At 36.0% G+C, this 18,794-nt stretch overlaps 1 protein-coding gene across 2 annotated transcripts in view; it reads left to right on the forward strand.

Moving 5' to 3' along the window:
• TLK1 (tousled like kinase 1) overlaps nucleotides 1-18,794 on the forward strand; it is a 161,161-nt gene that overhangs the window by 33,538 nt on the left and 108,829 nt on the right. For both annotated transcript variants that reach the window (XM_032293002.1, XM_032293003.1), the window contains exon 2: nucleotides 10,666-10,784. In XM_032293002.1, the coding sequence (XP_032148893.1) occupies nucleotides 10,666-10,784 (119 nt within the window). The remainder of the gene's footprint in view (nucleotides 1-10,665; nucleotides 10,785-18,794) is intronic.

Below are 18,794 nucleotides of genomic sequence, written 5' to 3' on the forward strand. Positions count from 1 at the left end.
GTGTATGTCATCCTATTATGCGTACCAGGAACTTCTAACCCCAGGGAGAAACCTGGAAGGGGGCTTATTACATTATATATGCTAATATTTATTGAGCACTTACAGTTTAGCATACATATGTGTTTACATTTATTGAATGCTTTCTAAGTAACAGATTTAGTTCAGAACTACTCATATAAACTATTTTACTTTAGCAACTCTATAAGATATATGCTTTTATTATCTCTATTTTCTACATAAGGAAGCTAAAAGAGGTTAAGGAGCCTGACCAAACTTACACAACCTATTGAACTACGTGTGTTTTTGATGAAAGAAAAGTTAGTTGTCAGAGATTATTTTTTATTACTGAGAATAAAATTGAGATATAAATTATTTTCATTTTCTAAGGCCATGGCAGTAGAGAGAATGCTTTACCTCTGATGCAAACCATATCTCCTCATATGAATTTTCTTTGCTGTAAGGTTTGCAACACAAGTGTTTAAAAAGACCCAGTATGTTAAAAAGATTAGGTGAAATATTACTCTGAAAACTTGGTATGATTCTAGATTGGACCTGTCTTCTCTACCACAGGCTTATGTAATTGAACCTGTAGGCTACATTCAAGGACCTGGCTTTCTATGCTTACTGTTTTCAGACATTTGGGTGAAATCTTTGGGAAATGTGTGTATGTGTTTATATGTATATGTGCAGTACTTATATATCTGTTTGTGTAGATAGATGGATAGATAATATGACTCAGAAACAAATAGGTTAGTGAAACTGTGAATGAAGTACAGAACAGACCCACGTTTGTAAAGAATGTGATAACCAGAGAGGTATTTTAAATTAGTGGGAAAAGGTTGAATTAATGAGAAATTGGGACATTTTCCTTTGGAAAAAATTTTCTTTTATATATATATATATAGATGTAATTCTAAATGGATTAATCTTCTGAATGTTACTATCTCAAATCATTAGAAAAAATGTAGGAAATGTGTTTATTAAATTCATGTGAGAGAAGGGTTAGAAAATAAAGAAATTGGGCTGTTTTTGTGATAGCTCATTTAACTAACATGTTCATTTAACTGCCAACAAATTAAAATATTTGATTTTAAAGTAGGGAATCAAACAGTGAAATAGATAATGGAATGTAGTATAGCTGACAAAAATATCTATGTTTGTTAAATACATGCTACAAAATATTGTCAGTGAAATAGGTATGTTCTATTTATTAACCATGTTAAAATGGATGTTTCAAGACAAGATTCTGAAGTAATTCCGGTGTTATACAATATAGACTTCTTGAATTCTTTTTCTTTCTTTTTTTTGAGATGGAGTCTTGCTCTATTGCCCAGGCTGGAGTGCAGTGATGTGATTTCAGCTCACTGCAACCTCCGCCTCCCAGTTTCAAGTGATTCTTGTGCCTTAGCCTCCCAAGTTAGCTGGGATTACAGGTGTGCACCACCATGCCTGGCTAATTTTTGTATTTTTTAGCAGAGATGGGGTTTCACCGTGTTGACCAGGCTGGTCTTGATCTCCTGACCTCAGATGATCCGCCCCACACAGTGTTGGGATTATATGCATGAGCCACCATGCCCAGCCCAGACCTCTTGAATTACTTTTGCTTCCTATACTTTTGAATGCATTAAAACTAATGAAAAGGAATTATTTAAATGGAATATTTTATCTTGGAGAAATAATTTCTTTATCATAGAGCTTGTTTTTAATAAAAGGAATCTTTGCCTTCCTTATCAAGTATAATATGGAAAGTATTAATAGAAGAAAAGCTTTAACTGTTCTGTATAAATCAGCTTATCAAATGTAATATGAAAAGTAGTAATTAGAATCTGGAGTGAATTAAAATATTTTTAGATTTCAGGAAGTTTTAAATTTAAAACTAAGGTCATGGCTCAGCAGCAGTTGAATCTACTATTAGAAAGGTCTTAGTGAAAAAACTCTTTTACCTTGTTGTTAACTGGTATTAACCTTTTAAAAATCTGTTCTCTAGGCATTTGATTTTATTATGACTATCGTCAAGGAAGGTAAAGAATTAAGGCAACTAAAAAGCTGTATAATGAAAAAACAATTCCTTGTCATAAATATACAGGTGATACAACTATTATATAAAGTGATGTTGACTAACCAGAACTAGTAATATGTTCTAATATATCACCTTTGGATCCTTGAAAGTCCGTACTTTTATAGTAACTAACATTTATTGAGTTTATGGGTGTGTGTGTTAAAGACACAGGGAGAGAGAGAAAACATGCTTGTTAAAACGAAGCATAACAAACTAATGGGTCAGATTTTATTCTCTGTTTGTGTTCCCTAAAATTTTTCTTCATCACATTGAATGTGATTGATCTCTAATTTGGGTAGTGACATCCCTTGTTACATGTTTTAAGTGATGTTTTGGATTTACAGTTGTAAATTTTGGAAAACAGGTTAGTAAGAATAGTAGCATAATTAGAAGACAGGTGGCTGTGTTTTGAAAAGGGGTATTATTTAAGAATGGTACAGTCTTTATAGTGGCTTTTGTAATTTCTTCTTTTTCAAAAGTATAAACATTCATGGTAATAAAGAATTCAATGGATTATAGTAAAATTACTTTTTTTTCCAGAAAATTTCACCTCTTGAGGACAGAAGTTTTGGATAAGGGTCAAAAAATGACAGTTTAAGTCCCTGAAAGATTGAAATCTTTCAAGTGTGCTTTCTAGAACAGGAGTAAGCAAACTACCTTTTTTTACTGGTTAAAAACAACAACAACAAAAATAATTCTTTTAGGTGATGGGTGCACCAAAATCTTAGAAATCACCACTAAACAACTTTCATGTAACCAATCACCACCTGTTCTTCCAAAAACTATTGAAATAAAAATTCTTTGTAACATGTGAAATTTGAATATCATTGTCTATTCATAAATAAAGTTTTACTGGAACACAGCTGCTTTTGCTTTATAATGGCAAAGCTGAGTAGTTTTGACAGAAACTGTGTATGGCATTCTCATTACTTCAGACTACTGTTTGGTGTACAACAAATTTCAGTCCTGTCATTATAGCTTCACAGTGTTTTGAGTGCCACATCTGTGGCCAGATTGCAATATCTATCTATCTGTCTATCTATCTATCTGTCTGTCTGTCTGTCTGTCTATCTATCTATCTATCTATCTATCTGTCTATCTATCTTCCCTCCCTCCCTCCCTTCTTTTCTTTCTTCTCTCTCTCTTTCTCTCTCTGGTGTATCCATCATGTAAAAATAAGGAAAGAAGAGAAAAATAGACTTTGAGTGGCATGCTTTTAAGGCACATGGGAGTGTAGGTTATTTTGTTATTGAATTAAATAGGAAAACATTGCCCTTATTATGAAGTAACACTAAAATTGCGATAGAATAATACAATATACATTAAAATAGCTAATCATATACCATAGTATATACAACTCTCAGGACAGCAATAGTCAGAAAAATTATAAAACTTAAAAATGGAATATCTCATCACAGCATAATTTCTTCAAAAAAAAAAAATGAAAATGAGGCTGCCACCAAAATAAGTTTCCAAGTGGCTTGTTTGCCAAGCAAGGAAAGCCATTTACTGATAATAAGATAATTAAATTGTATTTTATTGAAGCAGTCAAAAAAATTATGTCCAGAGGAAAAAAACTTGTTTTAGGCTATTAGCTTTTTGGCAAGAACAGTTGAATAAGAGTTGAGGACATTTGAAGCAACATCAGTAGTCAATTAAAAAACAAGGCAAATGATTTAGAGTGGTTTTCCTTGGCTCTTGGTAAGTGGGCAGATGTTATTGATACAATTCAGTTGTTCTTTATTCAGGGAGTCAATGCCAAGTTTGAAGTGGCCGAAGAGTTGGCCTGTATGAATAGTCTGTGCAGAACAACTACAGGCAAGAGTATTTTCAAAGCTGAGAAAATACTATGTACAATCTGAAGTGGAATCTGCTAGAATGTGCTGCAACTGATGGTGATAAAATATATACGGAGCAGAAAAAGCCTTCGTTGAACTAATTTACAAAGATTGTAAAACTGAGGAGTTCATAGTCTGTGGTTATTCATTGTTATTAATCGGCAGATACTTTGCAGAAAATATTTCAATCTATCCATGTGTGTTACTGAATCAGTACTGTCAACTGTGAAGTCAGTTTGCTCTTTTGGACTTAACTAGCATCAGCAGCATGAATTTTTGTTAGAAACAGGATGAATATCCTGACTGGCTTAAAAGTGGTAAAGTATTTTTTTTTTTTTTTTTGCAATTATTTGAGCTTAAAGGCTGAGATTGAATTTTTTTTAAACAAAGAGAACTACCCTCAGCTGTTATTAAATACTAATTAGCTTTGGAAGTAAGCTTTTTCTGAAGATTGAATAATGTATTAAAAATGAATTTAACCTAAGATTTCAAGGCAAAGAAGCGCTTATATGTGAAATACTGCAGTAAAGTTATTTCATTGGCAACTGATACTCAAATCCCAAATAATTTCAGGCTGCTTTATATAATTCTCATACTGTCAAAGAAGTTAGATCTTCATTCCCACATGAATATGATTGGATGTATTTTCTAGTCTCAAACTATAGTTCCCATAGCATTTTTTAGAAGTTGACACAAAAGCACAGAAAGTTCCATATTTCAAAAATTTGTTTAATTTTGCAGTGGAGAAACTTCTACCCAACCTTCAATTGGAAGTAATTAATCTGCACTGTGATGACATACTGAAAGGCAAATACCAAATGAAGAACCAATAGATAACTGCCTTCTCAGTAATGAATATGATCAAAATCATGCTTGTGGGTTAATGTCAGTATTTGGCAATACCTGTCTCTGTTAAAAAACATTTTCAAAGATGTACATAAAATTTCATTACAGATCATTGTGGTTTTCTTTATTTGAAAAAAGTTATCTCATTCTACACCCAGGCTGGAGTACTGTGGCACAAACTCACTGCAAGCATCTATCTCCCGGTCCCAAGCTCTCCTCCTACCTCAGCGTCCTGAGTAGCTGGGACCATAGGTGCATAGAGCCATACCCTGTGTTTTATTTTTTTAAAATTTTACAGAGACGAGGTTTCTCTATGTTGCCCAAGCTGGTTTTGAACTTCTAGACTCAAACGATCCAACTGTCTTGGCCTTCCAAAGTGTTGGGACTACAGACGTGAGCCACCTGTCCAGTCTACAGATCAGTATTAACCAGATGGCAGCTAGGCACAGTGGCTCATGCCTGTAATCCCAGCAATTTAGGAGGCTGAAGTGAGTGGATCACTTAAGGTCAGGAGATCAAAACCAGCCTGGCCAACATGGTGAAACCCCGTTTGTACTAAAAAAAAAAAAATACAAAAATTAACCAGGTATGGTGGCATGTGCCTATAATCCCAGTTACTTGGGAGGCTGAGGTGGGAGAATCTCTTGAACCTGGGAGATGGAGGCTGCAGTGAGCTGAGCATGCCACTGCACTCCAGCTGGGCAGCAGAGCAAGACTGTGTCTCAACAAAAAAAATTAACAGATGAGTATTTGTAATAGATTTTAATGATAGGAAACCCCAATTAAGTGAGGTACTATCTTCTCAAAAAGAATTTCATTCTTTTCATTAGCAGACTTCTATTTTAAAAAGAGAGAGAGAGAGTGTGTGTGTGTGTATATTTGTTTTGGTCATACAGGGCTTTGTCACCCAGACTGGAGTGCATTGTGTGGTCTCAGCTCACTGCAGCCTCCACCTCCCAGGTTCAAGTGATTCTTGTGCCTCAGCCTCCTAAGTAGCTGGAATTATAGGCACCCGCCACCATGCCCGGCTAATTTTTGTATTTTTAATAGAGATGGGGTTTCACCATGTTGGCCAGGCTGATCTTGAACTCGTGACCTCAAGTGATCCACCCACCTCAGCCTCCCAGTGTGTTGGGATTATAGATACGAGCCACTGCACCTGGTCTATTATACTCATTATTGCGTCTTGAATTTTATCAATAAAGTTTGTAGAAATTGTTTCTGCATCCAGCCTGGGCAACAGAATGAGACCTCCATCTAAAAAAAAAAAAAAAAAAGGAAAAAGAAAAATAATTGTTTCTGTCTTGTTATATAAGTATCTATAGGATTTTGCCTATTGGCCAGCAAAGACTAAAATATTTGTGATTGGGCCCTTTACAGAAAAAGTTACAGATCCGTGTTCTACAGAAGTACTTTTCAAACATGAATGGGGATCTTGTTAAGATTCAGATTCTGGTTTGGCTGGTCTGTGGAGGAACCCATGATTTTTCATTTCTTATAAGCATCTTAGTGATACAGTTGCTGCTGGCTCATGAACTGTAGTTTGAGTAGCACGGCTCTACTGTTCAGGATTAGCATTTACTAAGCATCTATTATGTGCCAGGAATTACACCAGGGGCTCTTGCATATATTGCCTCTTTAAAATATCTTATTAGAAGGTGTTAAGAATTAAGGAGAAGTTGTGCTCTTAAGAGTTTTTGGTTAGAAACTCATTTGTTCGTAGGAGGGTTGAGGTCCTAGATGAAGCTGTACATTTGATAAAAACAATAGGAAACAAAATACATTATTATTTACTGATCCAGGTCAAAAAGTAAGGCCCAATGGCCTGATCTTCCATGGTAAATTTCAGCTTGCTATCAACCAGTTACTAAGCCAGAGTATTCATAGTTTATAGCACATATATGCCTTTTAAATATTTTCTTCCAATCCGTTGTTTGCCTTTTCATTTTGTAACTGTGTTCTTTTGAACTGGCAACATTTTAAATTTTTGATGAAGTCCAATTTATTGAATTAAGAAATTATTAATTGAGATTGTTGCTGTGTCACCAAGCCTGGAGTACAGTGGTGCAGTCTTGGCTCACTGCAGCTTTGACCTCCCGGACTCAAGCAATCTTCCACCTCAACTCCTTAGCAACTAGAACTACAGATGTGCACTACCACTCCCAGCTAATTTTTGTATTTTTTTGTAGAGATGAGTTTTGCTGTGTTGGCTCAGGCTGACCTTGAACTCCTAGACTCAAGTGATTCTTTTGCCTTGGCCTCCCAAAGTGCTGGGATTACAGGCGGGAGCCACCACATTTAATTATTTTTTTAATAATTAAATTTTTAAAAACTTTCAAAATAATTAAATTTAAAAATTTTAATTATTTTTTTAAAAATTGTGGTAAAATATAAAATTTACCCTGTTAACTGTTTTTAGGTGTGAAGTTCAATGGTATTAAGTACATTCACATTGTTGTGCTGCCATCACCACTGTTCATCTGTAGAAACTTTCTGTTTTCCCCAGCTGAAACTGGACCCACTAAATGCTAGCTTCCCATTCTATTACACTCCCCAACCCCTGGCAACCACCTTTTGTTACTGGCTTATTTTAGTTAGCATAGTGTCTTCAGAGCTCTCAGTGTTGTAGCATGCACCCAGATTTTCTTCGTTTTTCAGGCTGAGTAATATTCCATTGTATGTAGATATCACATTTTGTTTATCTGTTCATCTGCTGATAGCCACTTGGATTGCTTCTACCTTTAGGCTAGTGTGAATAATGCTGCTGTGAACGTGTTTGTACAAATATCTGTTTGAGTCATTGCTTTCAGTTCTATTGGTTATATACTCAGAAGTGAAATTGCCAGATCATATGATAACTCAATTTTATTTTTTGAGGAACCACTGTACTGTTTTGCTCAGTGGCTGCATCATTTTATGTTCCTACCAGCAATGCACAAGGATTCCAATTTCTCCACATCCTCACTAGCAGTTGTATATTTTGGTTTTTAGTTTTTGATAACAGCTATCCTAATGGGTATGAAGCGGTATCTCACTGTGATTTTTGATTTGCATTTCCCTCAGAATTAATGTTGAGCATCTTTTCGTGTGCTTGTTGGTCGTTTGCGTATTTTCTTTGGAAACATGCCCATTTTTAAAATTGGGTTGTTTTTTGTTACTGAGATGATTTTCAGATATTTTTTTCCTTTCTGTGGGTTGCCATTTCACTCTATTGATTGTGTCCTTTTAGGCACAAAAGTTTTTAATTTTGATGAAGTCCAACTTACCTATTATCCTTCTTTTTTTTTTTTTGAGACTGAGTCCCACTCTGCCTCCTGGGTTCAAGCGATTCTCTTGCCTCAGCCTCCAGAGTAGCTGAGATGACAGGCACACACCACCATGCTCGGCCAATTTTTTTGTATTTTTAGTAGAGATGGAGTTTTGCCATGTTGGCCAGGTTGGTCTTGAACTGCTGATCTCAAGAGATCTGCCTGCCTTGGCCTCCCAAAGTGCTGGGATTACAGGTGTGAGCCACTGCACCTGGCCCTATTTTTGCTTTAGTTGCCTGTGCTTTTGGTGTTGTATCAAAGAAACCATTGTTAAATTCTCTGTATGTTGTTAAGAGTTAGAAAGTTTTAGGTCTTATATTCAGGTATCTTGCCATTTTGAGTTAATTTTTGTATATGGTTAAAGTAAGGATCCCACTTAATTTGTTTGCATGTGGATGTCCAGGTTTCCCTATACCATTTGTTGAAAAGGCTGATCTTACCCCACTGGATGGTCTTGGTGTTCTTACTGAAAATCATTTCATGTGAGGATTTATTTTCTGGTGTCTCTGCTTTATCCCATTGATCTATCTATATGTCTGTCTTTATGCCAATACCATATTCTTATTTTTAAAATGGTGACTTAATGTTTTCAAAATAGTCCTGTGCCAGGAAAGGATTGATATTTTTTTTTTATAAAGCAAAATTTCAGTAGATTGTAAGTTTCAGTGCCAAGCTTAAGACTTGGCAGACCTGGCATATAATAGGTGTTTGATTTGAGAATCATGTTTGAAGCCAAAGGAAGTCTGAAAAGAAAACAGAAGGCCATGGGGAATATTCACCGTTAAGAGAAAACAAGGAGGTGGTGGGGGAACAGGTGTGGTTGAATTATGAAAACCTAGAACTTTATATGTTTTAGCTTTGGTTTTTTCCCCTCAGTGAAGGAATAATACACAGTTTCTGATACAATAGCAGGAAGAGAAAAAAATGAAAGCATTGATGATACTAAGGATGATATAGTTATAAACCAGTTTAAGGGAAGAATTAAATGATAGAACAATGAAATTGAAGCTAAGGTAGACTTCTAAAAAGATATAAATGAGTGCAGAAGGAAACGAGTGAATAGATGCAGGAGAGGTAGGGTACTTGTGAATACAAGATATCTTGGATGTCAAGAAGGAATGAAGTCAAAGCAAGTGTTAAAAGCTTTAGCTTTTTAGAGGGAGTTACCTTTTGTTTTTGAGATAGAAGGAGAAGTAGACAGGGGAAGGTGTGTTTTCAGCTACAGGGATGCAAATAAGCATGAAAGGGTGGCTACCATCCATCTAGTCCTCTGTCCAGGTGAGGATAAAAAGTAAGAAAGGAAATTTCAGAAGATAAGATCTATAGGAATAGCTGTTAACCTTTAGGAGAGGAATGTCAGGATGTGTGGAAGGGGGCTGGTATAGTTTGAAAATGTTCCTTCCGCAAGTCATTCTGGATTCTGGTAATATCCTTACCTGCTCCCTTTGAGAGCGATTCATTTATGTCACGTCTAGGGTTTTTGTTAGAACACAGTTAGCAGACATAGATAAAATAATTTTCAAGAATTTGTTTGAATTTCATCTAGAATTTGGAGTGCTTTAGTCTTCATGATAACAGTAACATCAGGGTGTTAAATTTTTTGTCTTAATTTTCAAGGTGGTTGTTTAATGGTAAGTGTTAGTTACTTCAGTCATCTGTTTGATGTGTCTTAGTTTAATTTACCTGATGGAAACTTAAAACTATCAACTGTACAAAAAGTCTTAAGGATTGTGGCAATAATAAAACAGTTCTTTACAGTTTAAAATGTTGTTAGTTATATAAGATATACATAAACAAAATAAGTGCTAGTGTCACATAGTGTTAAAATTCTGGGTTAATAGGGAGATTACATTAGGAGAGCAGTGTTTTTTAAACTATGGACCCATGGTTTATAAAATCAATTTAATTGCTTTTTACTAGGGTCACCCTATCCTTGTTTTAAATGGACTAGAATAGACTAGAAAATAGATGTTGTACAGGACTCTTACTACTGCATTGCAGTAAGATTAAGCATGCTGTGAAACTTTTAAATATATGAATGTTTGTAACTGTGTACTGAATTTGATGGAAAATACATTCTTTCTGTGAGTTGCAGCCAAAAGTGTTGGAAATCCATTGTAGGATGTTTTGATAAGTTGATGTGTACATTTAAAAATAAAGTCTCTCAATTTTGTCTGCTTATAGCATTCATCTCTAAATTTTTTTTTTTTTTTTTTTTTTTTTTTTTTTTGGGGGTGGAGTTTCGCTCTTGTTACCCAGGCTGGAGTGCAATGGCGCGATCTCGGCTCACCGCAACCTCCGCCTCCTGGGTTCAGGCAATTCTCCTGCCTCAGCCTCCTGAGTAGCTGGGATTACAGGCACGTGCCACCATGCCCAGCTCATTTTTTTGTAGTTTTAGTAGAGACGGGGTTTCACCGTGTTGACCAGGATGGTCTCGATCTCTTGACCTCGTGATCCACCCGCCTCGGCCTCCCAAAGTGCTGGGATTACAGGCTTGAGCCACCGCGCCCGGCCCTCATCTCTAAATTTTTAACATTTTAACTAATCACATGTATATATTTGTGTGTATGTAAATATATATATATATGTACATTTTTTTCTTTTTTCTTAATAGGTGCAATGGATGAGCTTCATAGTCTGGATCCAAGAAGGCAAGAGCTATTGGAAGCTAGATTTACTGGAGTTGCAAGTGGGAGCACGGGGAGTACGGGAAGTTGCAGTGTTGGAGCTAAAGTGAGCAAAATTCTCATCTTTGACAGTCTGTCTTTGTATTAAGTGGTCTAAAATATTATTATTTAAAGGATTCTTACATATGTGCTTAACAGCATATTATTATTGTAACTTTGATAATGTATAGAATAAATCAAATCAGTGTTGATAAACCTGTTTTTAATGTAGTATACCATTTTCAGGGGCATTATAATACAGCATAATATGTTTCAGGGGTAAAAAGGAGTTTGGTAGATTGTCCTACTTGTCTCCTACTATGTACTTTCTTACCCTGCCTGCCCTTATCATCCGTGGTCCTATCTGTATATCTCATCCACTGTTTCTAACTGTTGCATAAAACTTTAATAGTGTATATCTTTTGGGCCAGGAGTCTCCAACCCCTGGGCTGAGGACCGGTACCAGTCCTGTTAGGAGCCTGGCCACATAGCAGGAGGTGAGCATCAGGAGGGCGAGTATTACTGCCTGAGCTCCACTTCCTGTTAGATCAGTGGCGGCATTAGATTCTCATAGGAGCACGAACCCTGTTGTGAACTGTGCACATGCGAGGGATCCAGGTTGTGCGCTCCTTATGAGAATCTAATGCCTGATCTGAGGTGGAACAGTTTCATCTCTAAACCATTCCCCACTCCACCCCCACCTCTCCTCATTTCATGGAAAAATTGTCTTCCACAAAACTGATCCCGGGTGCCAAAAAGATTAGGTATCGCTTTGTTCAGCCTTTCAGTTATAGACTCAGATTATCTACCTCAAACTGTGGTGAGTTTTCATGTACTTGTTTACTTATAGACCTTTGTGATCATTTATTTAGGATATATTCCCAAGAGCACAATTGCTAGATCATAGGGTATGTAGAGACTTAAATTGAATAAATAATACAAGGTTGCTATTCAGAACAGTTGTTCTAACCTGCATTTTCAGCAGAGTGCATGAGTATTTCTGTTTCCATATCCCGGAAACACTTGACACCATCCACATTCCTCGTTTAAGTATAAAATATATCTTGTTGTTTTACTTGTACCATCAATTATTTTGAGCATTTCTTCATATGCTTGTTGGCTTGTTGGGAGTCTTAGAAATTATTTTAATTCTTTGTCTGTTTTTATATTAGTATTACTTCCTTTTTTGAACTGATTTTCCCATGTTCCATGTATATTCTACATAATGATTTCTTGTTGACTTCATACATTATAAGTAATTTCTTCCTCTTTGTCATATGTCTCTTACTTTGTTGAGGGTCTCTGTTGTTGAAATGAAGTTATGTGAATTCATAGCACATTGAACTCTCTAAATTTGTTGTAATCAGCCTCACCAATTTTTTGCCTTATGGTTTGTGCCTTGGAAGTTTTGACTAACTCTTGATATTTAACAAAAATAGGCATCACCATTAACCATTTGGGTCAAATAGACCCTTTTTGTATTTTTATAAAGTTAGTTTACTACTAATGTATAGACACAGGAATAAAAGTATTATGAAAAACAACTTTATTAAATATTTTAATAAGAATTATAAGGTACACCTCTTTGTATCAAGTAAATTTTGGCTCACAGACATAAAAGATGAAAGACTACTGTGATGTGTCCTTTGAGCATAATGAGATGGTCCAGAATTTGTTTGCAGAATATTATATGGTGCAGTCCTTACTGTGTTTCCTTTTTTTTCCTTAGAAATATATTGTTCAATTCATTGATTGTTGAATTTGAGAAAATTCACCTAGGGTTTTGTTATGTGACAACTCTGAGATTTTACTTAGAGTCAGTATCACCAGCATCAGCTTCAGAGTCTAGAAATGCTACTTACTGTTGATGTTTATTTTCTGATTTGTCTAATAATTGTAAGATGTATTCCTCTGTCATTTTCTTCTCTTGGCCGTTGTGGGTGGAAATGAAAAAAAGAGACAGAGTCTTGCAATGTCGCCCGGGCTGGAGTGCACTGGTGAGATCTCGGCTCACTGCAACCTCCGCCTCCCAGGTTCAAGCAATTCTCCTGCCTCAGCCTCCCGAGTAGCTGGGACTATGGGCACGTGCCACCACGCCAACCAGTGTTTTGTATTTTTAGTAGAGACAGGGTTTTACTGTGTTAGCCAGGATGGTCTTGATCTCCTGACCTCGTGATCTGTCTACCTTGGCTTCCCAAAGTGTTGAGATTACAGGTGTGACCCACTGCACCTGGCCACCTTTTTTAATTTCTAGAGGCTGCTGCATTCTTTGGCTTTGATGTTCCTCCAGTTTCAAAGGCAGCAGTATCCCATTTCCTTGACCATTCTTCCACCATCACCTCTCCCTCTGACTACAGTCTGAAAAGGTTGGGTCTCTACTTTTATGTACCCATGTGATTAGATTAGACCAACCCAAATAATTTGGGATAATTTCCCCAACTCAAAGTCCTTACCGTTCATCACTTCTGCAAAGTCCTTTTTTGCCACGTAAGGTAACATATTCATAGGCTCTGGGGTTTAGAGCATGTGTATCATTGGGGCAATTATTCTGCCTACCATACACCATCATTCTTCATTTTTTTTCTTTAATTTTAATTTTGTTTTTTTAGTATAGTTGGGAATAATTGATGAAAATCGTAAGTAATGATGAAGTAATTCTCAGTACGTAATTAAAAAAAGCAAAACAGGAAAAATAAGATCTGTAAGATTCTATAATGTACTTTAGATTTGTGAAAGGGTCAATTTGACATCTGGTAATTGCAAGATAGAGTTATATTCTATTAAAAATTAATTTTTGTTTTTTTCGATGATCTCTAAGAAAGAGTGAAAGTCCTCAAATATCAGACTTTACAAATAGTTAGAATGGCTCAAAAAAAGAAATTCAAAAACTAGAATTTTATTTCGTAGACCTTGATGGTATCCTAAGTGTTAAATACTGCTTCTCCATCCCTGGACAACAAAGATATTCTACAGTTGCTGTTATTACTTTTGTTTTTCATTTTTATTTTTTTGAGATGGAGTCTCGCTCTGTCACCCAGGCTGGAGTGCAGTGATGCAATCTCAGCTCACTGCAACTTCCACCTCCTGGGTTCAAGTGATTCTCCTGCCTCAGCCTCCTGAGTGGCTGGGATTACAGGTGTGTGCCAGCACACTCAGCTAATTTTTGTATTTTTAGTAGACACAGGATTTCACCATGTTGGTCAGGCTGAATTGAACTGACCTCATGATCTGCCCATCTCGGCCTCCCAGAGTGCTGGGATTACAGGTGTAGCCACCACACCCAGCCTCTGTTATTACTTTTAGGTTTACTGTTATACTTGCTCTTTAATCCATTTAGGGGTCTACGTTTTATATAATATTGGTAGTGATCCAGTTTTATTTTTCTCCGTCTAGTGAACAGGTTTTCTCCATAGTACTTCTTAAATCATCCACATTTTTTTATTGATTTGTGATGCCGTCTTTATTATATTTATAACTTCATTAGCACATATATGATTTATGTATATTTACATAAGTATATGTGGTTGCTGTTTATATACAGTATATGGGCTGTCTCTGAAATGTCTCTGATGTCCCAGTGATCTGTATTCTTGTGCTCCCATATCACATTAAAAAAAAAAAAACCACTATCATATTTTGGTAATATTTTTTATGGTAGAGCAAAATCTCTTCTTTACTCTTTTTCTAGGGTTGACTTTGTTCTTTATGAATCTTTAGTCTTTCATAAAATTTAAGCATTTCTATATTCTTGATAGCATTTAGGAATTATTATAGCATTTTTGTGTCTTTTTAAAAAATATTCAAATGTAATTTTAATTTTGAATGCATTCAATTTATAGATTAATTTAGGGACTACTAGCATCTTTATAGGATTAGGTTCTCCTATTTAAGTATGTGAAATGTCTTCCCATTCAGTTCTCTCCATAGACTTCTTAGGAATTTTTGGCTGTTAGATCCTTTAAAGTTTTGGCTAATCTGTTTTTAATTATATTTTCTAGTTGATTATTGCTGGCTTAAGATGCTTTCGATTTTTATACTTTGGTCTTCTATCTGGCAGTTTTCTTATTGGTTGTAACAGTTTGTTGGTTTTTTAGATTTATTTAAGGGAAATGATTATCTTCCAAAAATGATGGTTTACAGTGAGTTTTGACAAATGTATACACTCACGTAATCTACATTCCTCTTAAGATACAGAACATTTTCATTACCCTACCTATCTGTTTTGTAATTCAATATGACGTTAGTCTCACAAAATGAACTGGGCCCCTTTCACTATTTTTAGGTTTTTCACCATCCGGTATATGATAGGAAATGTTCATGTTCATGAGAATATGAGTAGACACTTGTAAAACCATCTTGGCCCGGAGTTTGTTTATAGAGTGGAGATCTTTTTTTTTTTTTTTTTTTTTTTAAATCCATGGTCTCACTCTGTTGCCCAGGCTGGAGCACAGGGCTGCCATCTCAGCTTACTGCACCCTGTGCCTCCCAGGCTCAAGCAGTCCCTCCACCTCAGCCTCTCAAGTAGCTGGGACTACAGGCTCGCACCAGCGATGCTCGGCTTATTTTTTGTTGTTGCTGGACTTTTTTTTTTTTTTTTTTTTTTATTGTAAAGACCGAGTTTTACCATGTATCCAGATTGGTCTCAAACTCCTGGGCTCGAGTGATCCACCTGTCTTGGCCTCCCAAAATGCTGGGATTACAGGTGTGAGCCACTGTGCTCAGCCGGGGAGATCTGTCATTTTAATTTCTTTAATATTTAGTTCATTAATTCATTTCATGTAAGCTTTTAAACTTACTAGTATATAGCTATAATACTTTTAAAAACCTCCTTTGTTATTTTCTTTCTTCATGTTCTCCTTTTCTGTTCATTCTTGCCAGAGCTTTGTTTAATGAATATTTCAAATAAACTGATTTTTATTTTACTTTTTTTTTTCACTGTTTTGTTCTTCTCACTTTTCGCCATTGATATCTGCCTTCGTTGGATTTGCTTCTGTGACTCTACTTTCAGCTATTAAGTTGAATGTTTATTTACTTGTATAGAGACATAATTAACATACAATAAAATGCATAGCTCTTATGTGTTCAGTTATGGGACTTTCTCTCCATCGTTTTTTTTAAAGGTATAATTCCCAATTAGTAAAATTCCTCTTTTTTACTATATAGTTGTGTTGTAAGATTTGATAAATGTATATATTGTGTAACCACCGTCACAATTAAGATACTAAATAGTTTATTTTGCCAAAATGTTTCCCCATGCCCCTTTGTAGTCAATTCCTCTAGGTTGCTTTTGGCAACCACTCCCAAAGTGCTCGGATTACAGGCCTGAGCCACTGGGCCTGGCCAGATGTTTGACCCTTTTGAATGCTAAATAGTATTCTACTGTATGAAGATAACCACTTCTTTTTAGTCCATTTTCTATTTATTTTTTGAGACAGAGTCTGACTCTGTTGCCCAGCTGGAGGGCAGTGGCACGATCTTGGCTTACTGCAACCTCCATTTCCCAGGTTCAAGTGATTCTTGTGCCTCCGCCTCCCAAGTATCTGGGATTACAGGCACGCACCATCATGACCAGCTAATTTTTGTATTTTTAGTAGAGATAGAGTTTCACCCTGTTGGTCAGGGTGGTCTCAACTCCTGACCTCAAGTGATCTGCCTGCCTTGGCCTCCTAAAGTGCTGGGTTTACAGGCATGGACCACCATGCCTGGCCTTTTTAGTTCATTTTCTAGATGAGGAACATTAGTGTTGTTTCCAATATTTTTATAATTAGGAAAAAAGGTATTATAACCATTTGTGTATACCCCCCCTCTTAGATTTGGAAATTGTTGAGTATAAATACCACACAAAACAGAATATAGAACACTTCCATCCCTCCAGAGAGTTTTAGTTCTGCTTGTACTTGGATTCCATATACAGTAAATGAAAGCATGCACTATATTGTTTTGTATCTGGCATCCTTTATTTAACATAGTATTTTTGAAACTTATCCAGGTTGCTGCTGGTTTGCCAGTTAATTCTTTTTGTTGCTGAATAGAATTCCATTGTATAGATATACCATAGTTTGTTATGTGTTTAGTAGAGTGGTATTTGGATGTTTTCAGTTTTGCTTGTTATAAGTAAGGTAACAATAAACATTTTGGTACAAATGTTTGGTGACATGTTTTTGTTTCTCTTGGGAAGATTCTTAGCTGTGTAGATATATGTTTAATTTGCTAAGAAACTGCCAGATTTCCAAAGTGTGTGTACCGGTTTCTGCTCCAGCCAGCACTGTACCAGAACTTTGATTATTCTGCATCCTCCCTGACATTTTGTTGTGATTCTTTTTCATTTTGGTGTAATGAGTGTAAAGTAATATCAGCTCGTTTATTTTATAACTTTTCTCGTTTGTTGATTAATGCTATCCCTCTAAGAACTGCTGTAACTGTTCCATAAGTTTTGATAGGTGCTATTTTAATTAATATTCAGACCTGTGTATTTAATAATTACCTTTGTTTCCTTTTTAACACAAGGGTTATTAATATAGGATATTTTGAGCTTTTTGTTATGGATTTTCAGTTGGTTGCATTACAATTGGAAAGTAGTTTGTATGACATCAGTCCCTGAATGTGACTTATTTTAGAAACATTTCATACCTAATAGCTCTTAATTGTTTTTGTTCAGATCTTAGATATCTTCTTGTATTGTCAACTTGGTGTATCTTTTTCTGAGAGAGATGTATTAAAATATTTAACTGATGATTTATGTATTTCTGCTTGCTGTTTGTTTTTGCATCTTATAATTTGAGGCAGCATTTTTACATGTGTATATCTTGTTCTGTTCTTTTTATAACTGTATACTATTTATTGTTAACTTTAGCTTTCCTTTGGTTCATATTTGTTTTAGATATATGGTTTTCTATTTTATTTTTGCACTTTTAAAATGTGTTTCTTGGGGCTGGGAGTGGTGTCTTACACCTGTAATCCTGGCATTTTGGGAGGCTGAGGCAGGTGGATCACTTGAGCCCAGAAGTTCCAGACCAGCCTGGGCAACATGATGAAACCCCATCTCTACAAAAAAAAAACAAAAACAAAAACTAGCTGGGTGTGGTGGTACGTACTTGTAGTCCCAGCTTCTTGGAAGGCTCCGTTGGGAGGATTACTTGAGTCCAGGAGGTTGAGGCTGCAGTAAGCCGAGATCATGCTACTGTTCTCCAGCCTGGACTACAGAGTGAGACCCTGTCTCATTTAAAAAATAAATCATTTTAAATATGTTTCTTGTAGACAACATGTTTTTTGCTACAATAGGAGCATTCAACACTCTTAAATGGTGAGTTTTTTTTTTTTTTCCCTACATTTTTTTTTTAATTTTTGTTTTTTTTTGACTTGGTTTTGCCTTCTTTTGCCTAATGTCTTCTTCTTGTACTTTTTTTGTTTTCCAGTGGACAAATGATTTTTTTCCTGATGTTAGTTATATATTCTGTTTGTAGTGTTATAATGACACTCTGTACTCACTATAGTGTATAGTATGTGAGTATAGAGTGTCATTCTAACACTAAAAATGCTCTCTCAAACTGCATTTCTGTGGGTTTTTTTCCCCTTAAATTTTTTTCAAATTTTTATTTTGAAAATAATCTATACCTGTATAAAAGTTGAAAACGTAGTACAAAGAATGCCATCATATTCTTTTTCTTGATTTTAAAAGATGTAAACAGTTTTGCTTAATTTGTATTTATGTACATCCTTACATCTCTCTCTGATATTACTGTGGTCTCCTGGCTCCTGGTTCCCTCCTCCCCCAGAGAGGATCTCACTCTGTCACCCAGGCCGAAGTGCAGTGACACAGTCTCGGGTCACTGCAGCCTCTGCCTCCCAGGCTCAAGCGATTCTCATGCCTGAGGCTTCTGAGTAGCTTGGACTATAGGCAATAAGTTTTTTGTATTTTTTTTAGAGATGGGTCTCACCATGTTGTCCAGGCTGGCATTTAACTCTTGGGCTTAAGCAGTCCACCCACCTTGGCCTCCCAGAATGCTGGGATTACAGGCATGAGCCACTGCACCTGGCCAGCTCCCTTTTTTTATTCAGTTGTTATTCATTAGTGTCA

Source organism: Sapajus apella, unplaced genomic scaffold (genome assembly GCF_009761245.1).
Source record: "Sapajus apella isolate SASKATOON/1434 unplaced genomic scaffold, GSC_monkey_1.0 scaffold28, whole genome shotgun sequence".
Lineage (NCBI taxonomy): Eukaryota > Metazoa > Chordata > Mammalia > Primates > Cebidae > Sapajus > Sapajus apella.